We start from the raw sequence: 5265 nt of genomic DNA, 5'->3' as shown, positions 1-5265 counted from the left end.
AAGAATGTGAAGATAAAGGAAGTGGAAAGAATGGGAGGATGAAGGGAAGGAAAGAATGGAGGATGAAGGGAAGGGAAGAATGTAAGATGATGAAGGGAAGGGAAGAATGTGAAGATGAAGGGAAGGGAAGAATGTGAAGATGAAGGGAAGGGAAAGATGTGAGGATGAAGGGAAGGGAAGAATGTGAGGATGAAGGGAAGGGAAGAATGTGAGGATGAAGGGAAGGGAAGAATGTGAGGATGAAGGGAAGGGAAGAATGTGAGGATGAAGGGAAGGGAAGAATGTGAGGATGAAGGGAAGGGAAGGATGTGAGGATGAAGGGAAGGGAAGGATGTGAGGATGAAGGGAAGGGAAGGGAAGAATGTGATGATGAAGGGAAGGGAAGAATGTGAGGATGAAGGGAAGGGAAGGATGTGAGGATGAAGGGAAGGGAAGGATGTGAGGATGAAGGGAAGGAAGGATGTGAGGATGAAGGGAAGGGAAGAATGTGAAGATGAAGGGAAGGGAAAGATGTGATGATGAAGGGAAGGGAAGGATGTGAGGATGAAGGGAAGGGAAGGGAAGAATGTGATGCTGAAGGGAAGGGAAGAATGTGAGGATGAAGGGAAGGGAAGAATGTGATGATGAAGGGAAGGGAAGTATGTGAGGATGAAGGGAAGGGAAGAATGTGAGGATGAAGGGAAGGGAAGGATGTGAGGATGAAGGGAAGGGAAGGATGTGAGGATGAAGGGAAGGGAAGGATGTGAGGATGAAGGGAAGGGAAGAATGTGAAGATGAAGGGAAGGGAAAGATGTGATGATGAAGGGAAGGGAAGGATGTGAGGATGAAGGGAAGGGAAGAATGTGAGGATGAAGGGAAGGGAAGAATGTGAGGATGAAGGGAAGGGAAGGATGTGAGGATGAAGGGAAGGGAAGGATGTGAGGATGAAGGGAAGGAAGAATGTGATGATGAAGGGAAGGGAAGAATGTGATGCTGAAGGGAAGGGAAGAATGTGAGGATGAAGGGAAGGGAAGAATGTGATGGTGAAGGGAAGGGAAGTATGTGAGGATGAAGGGAAGGGAAGAATGTGAGGATGAAGGGAAGGGAAGGATGTGAGGATGAAGGGAAGGGAAGGATGTGAGGATGAAGGGAAGGGAAGGATGTGAGGATGAAGGGAAGGGAAGGATGTGAGGATGAAGGGAAGGGAAGGGAAGAATGTGATGATGAAGGGAAGGGAAGAATGTGATGATGAAGGGAAGGGAAGGGAAGAATGTGATGCTGAAGGGAAGGGAAGAATGTGAGGATGAAGGGAAGGGAAGAATGTGATGATGAAGGGAAGGGAAGAATGTGATGATGAAGGGAAGGGAAGAATGTGAGGATGAAGGGAAGGGAAGAATGTGAGGATGAAGGGAAGAATGTGATGATGAAGGGAATGGAAGAATGTGAGGATAAAGGGAAGGGAAGGGAAGGGAAGAATGTGATGATGAAGGGAAGGGAAGAATGTGATGATGAAGGGAAGGGAAGAATGTGAGGATGAAGGGAAGGGAAGAATGTGAGGATGAAGGGAAGGGAAGAATGTGAGGATGAAGGGAAGGGAAGAATGCGAGGATGAAGGGAAGGGAAGAATGCGAGGATGAAGGGAAGGGAAGAATGCGAGGATGAAGGGAAGGGAAGAATGCGATGATGAAGGGAAGGGAAGAATGTGAGGATGAAGGGAAGGGAAGAATGTGATGATGAAGGGAAGGGAAGAATGTGATGATGAAGGGAAGGGAAGAATGTGATGATGAAGGGAAGGGAAGAATGTGATGATGAAGGGAAGGGAAGAATGTGAGGATGAAGGGAAGGGAAGAATGTGAGGATGAAGGGAAGGGAAGAATGTGAGGATGAAGGGAAGGGAAGAATGTGAGGATGAAGGGAAGGGAAGGATGTGAGGATGAAGGGAAGGATGTGAGGATGAAGGTAAGGATGTGAGGATGAAGGGAAGGATGTGAGGATGAAGGGAAGGGAAGGATGTGAGGATGAAGGGAAGGATGTGAGGATGAAGGGAAGGGAAGGGAAGAATGTGATGATGAAGGGAAGGGAAGAATGTGATGATGAAGGGAAGGGAAGAATGTGATGATGAAGGGAAGGGAAGAATGTGAGGATGAAGGGAAGGGAAGAATGTGATGATGAAGGGAAGGGAAGAATGTGATGCTGAAGGGAAGGGAAGAATGTGAGGATGAAGGGAAGGGAAGAATGTGATGATGAAGGGAAGGGAAGAATGTGAGGATGAAGGGAAGGGAAGGGAAGAATGTGATGATGAAGGGAAGGGAAGAATGTGATGATGAAGGGAAGGGAAGAATGTGATGATGAAGGGAAGAATGTGATGATGAAGGGAAGGGAAGAATGTGATGATGAAGGGAAGGGAAGAATGTGATGATGAAGGGAAGGGAAGAATGTGAGGATGAAGGGAAGGGAAGAATGTGAGGATGAAGGGAAGGGAAGAATGTGAGGATGAAGGGAAGGGAAGTATGTGAGGATGAAGGGAAGGATGTGAGGATGAAGGGAAGGGAAGAATGTGATGATGAAGGGAAGGGAAAGAATGTGAGGATAAAGGGAAGGGAAGGGAAGAATGTGATGATGAAGGGAAGGGAAGAATGTGAGGATGAAGGGAAGGGAAGAATGCGAGGATGAAGGGAAGGGAAGAATGTGATGATGAAGGGAAGGGAAGGATGTGAGGATGAAGGGAAGGGAAGAATGCGAGGATGAAGGGAAGGGAAGAATGCGAGGATGAAGGGAAGGGAAGGGAAGAATGTGAGGATGAAGGGAAGGGAAGAATGTGAGGATGAAGGGAAGGGAAGAATGTGAGGATGAAGGGAAGGGAAGAATGTGATGATGAAGGGAAGGGAAGAATGTGATGATGAAGGGAAGGGAAGAATGTGAGGATGAAGGGAAGGGAAGAATGTGAGGATGAAGGGAAGGGAAGAATGTGAGGATGAAGGGAAGGGAAGAATGCGAGGATGAAGGGAAGGGAAGAATGCGAGGATGAAGGGAAGGGAAGAATGCGAGGATGAAGGGAAGGGAAGAATGCGAGGATGAAGGGAAGGGAAGGGAAGGGAAGAATGTGAGGATGAAGGGAAGGGAAGAATGTGAGGATAAAGGGAAGGGAAGGGAAGAATGTGATGATGAAGGGAAGGGAAGAATGTGAGGATGAAGGGAAGGGAAGAATGCGAGGATGAAGGGAAGGGAAGAATGTGATGATGAAGGGAAGGGAAGGATGTGAGGATGAAGGGAAGGGAAGAATGCGAGGATGAAGGGAAGGGAAGAATGCGAGGATGAAGGGAAGGGAAGGGAAGGGAAGAATGTGAGGATGAAGGGAAGGGAAGAATGTGAGGATGAAGGGAAGGGAAGAATGTGAGGATGAAGGGAAGGGAAGAATGTGATGATGAAGGGAAGGGAAGAATGTGATGATGAAGGGAAGGGAAGAATGTGAGGATGAAGGGAAGGGAAGAATGTGAGGATGAAGGGAAGGGAAGAATGTGAGGATGAAGGGAAGGGAAGAATGTGAGGATGAAGGGAAGGGAAGAATGCGAGGATGAAGGGAAGGGAAGAATGCGAGGATGAAGGGAAGGGAAGGGAAGGGAAGAATGTGAGGATGAAGGGAAGGGAAGAATGTGATGATGAAGGGAAGGGAAGAATGTGAGGATGAAGGGAAGGGAAGAATGCGAGGATGAAGGGAAGGGAAGAATGCGAGGATGAAGGGAAGGGAAGAATGTGAGGATGAAGGGAAGGGAAGAATGTGAGGATGAAGGGAAGGGAAGAATGTGAGGATGAAGGGAAGGGAAGAATGTGAGGATGAAGGGAAGGGAAGAATGTGATGATGAAGGGAAGGGAAGAATGTGAGGATGAAGGGAAGGGAAGTATGTGAGGATGAAGGGAAGGGAAGAATGTGAGGATGAAGGGAAGGGAAGGGAAGGATGTGAGGATGAAGGGAAGGGAAGAATGTGAGGATGAAGGGAAGGGAAGAATGTGAGGATGAAGGGAAGGGAAGTATGTGAGGATGAAGGGAAGGGAAGGGAAGGATGTGAGGATGAAGGGAAGGGAAGGGAAGGATGTGAGGATGAAGGGAAGGGAAATATGTGAGGATGAAGGGAAGGGAAGGGAAGGGAAGGATGTGAGGATGAAGGGAAGGGAAATATGTGAGGATGAAGGGAAGGGAAGGGAAGAATGTGAGGATGAAGGGAAGGGAAGAATGTGAGGATGAAGGGAAGGGAAGGGAAGGGAAGGGAAGGATGTGAGGATGAAGGGAAGGGAAGGGAAGGGAAGGGAAGAATGTGAGGATGAAGGGAAGGGAAGGGAAGGGAAGAATGTGAGGATGAAGGGAAGGGAAGAATGTGAGGATGAAGGGAAGGGAAATATGTGAGGATGAAGGGAAGGGAAGGATGTGAGGATGAAGGGAAGGGAAGAATGTGATGATGAAGGGAAGGGAAGAATGTGATGATGAAGGGAAGGGAAGAATGTGAGGATGAAGGGAAGGGAAGGGAAGTATGTGAGGATGAAGGGAAGGGAAGAATGTGATGATGAAGGGAAGGGAAGAATGTAAGGATGAGGGGAAGAATGTGAGGGGGAAGGGACGGGACGGGTTGGGGGATGGGGCAGCAATGACATGAAAAGTAGTAAAACATCCATGAAGTAGTGGTCTATAGATGAGGGGTGACGTCCCATAGAATGAATGGAGGAGAATGTGATGAAGGAGTGGGGGAAGGGTTAAGAAGGTAAACATTCCCCAAGCAGCCTGGAAAGGGCCCCAGTCTGCACCCCGCGGGGCCCCGAGTGACCCCAGACAGAGGAGGGCGGATCCAGCCCGGAGACACGTGACCCTCCCTGTGTACAGTGACAGCCCGGCGCCCCCCGGTCCGGTACTCACCCACACAGCCCAGCAGGAGGTAAAGGAGCCACATATCCCGGAGCACCGCCACCGCCCAGATCCGGGTCACCGTGCCCGGGCACAGCCTTCTCTGCTCACTGCAACCGCCCGGGACTCCGCATCCTCCCCGTGTATATGTGTGTGACCCGGAGACTCCGTGCCAGTACCGGGCATGCGCGCCTAGCTCCGCCCACCGGCCCGCCCCCTTCACACAGAGCTCTGTGTGTGCCCGACACCGACCTGTACTATACCGATCATCACCCGTACCGATCTCTACTACACCGATCTCTACTACACCGATCATCACCCGTACCGATCTCTACTACACCGACCTCTACTACACCGACCTGTACTACACCGATCATCACCCGTACCGATCT

General features: G+C 49.6%; 1 protein-coding gene across 2 annotated transcripts in view; it reads right to left on the bottom strand.

The window, feature by feature from the left end:
- Positions 1-5052, bottom strand: part of LDLRAD3 (low density lipoprotein receptor class A domain containing 3) — a 287446-nt gene extending 282394 nt beyond the window's left edge. For both annotated transcript variants that reach the window (XM_082270157.1, XM_082270158.1), the window contains exon 1: positions 4886-5052. In XM_082270157.1, coding sequence (XP_082126283.1) covers positions 4886-4919 — 34 coding nt within the window. In that variant the 5' untranslated portion in view covers positions 4920-5052. The remainder of the gene's footprint in view (positions 1-4885) is intronic.
- Between the last annotated feature and the right edge of the window lie 213 nt (positions 5053-5265).

This window comes from Pelophylax lessonae (genome assembly GCF_965119305.1).
Source record: "Pelophylax lessonae genome assembly, chromosome: 10".
Lineage (NCBI taxonomy): Eukaryota > Metazoa > Chordata > Amphibia > Anura > Ranidae > Pelophylax > Pelophylax lessonae.
This window is presented reverse-complemented; position numbering and strand designations above follow the sequence as displayed.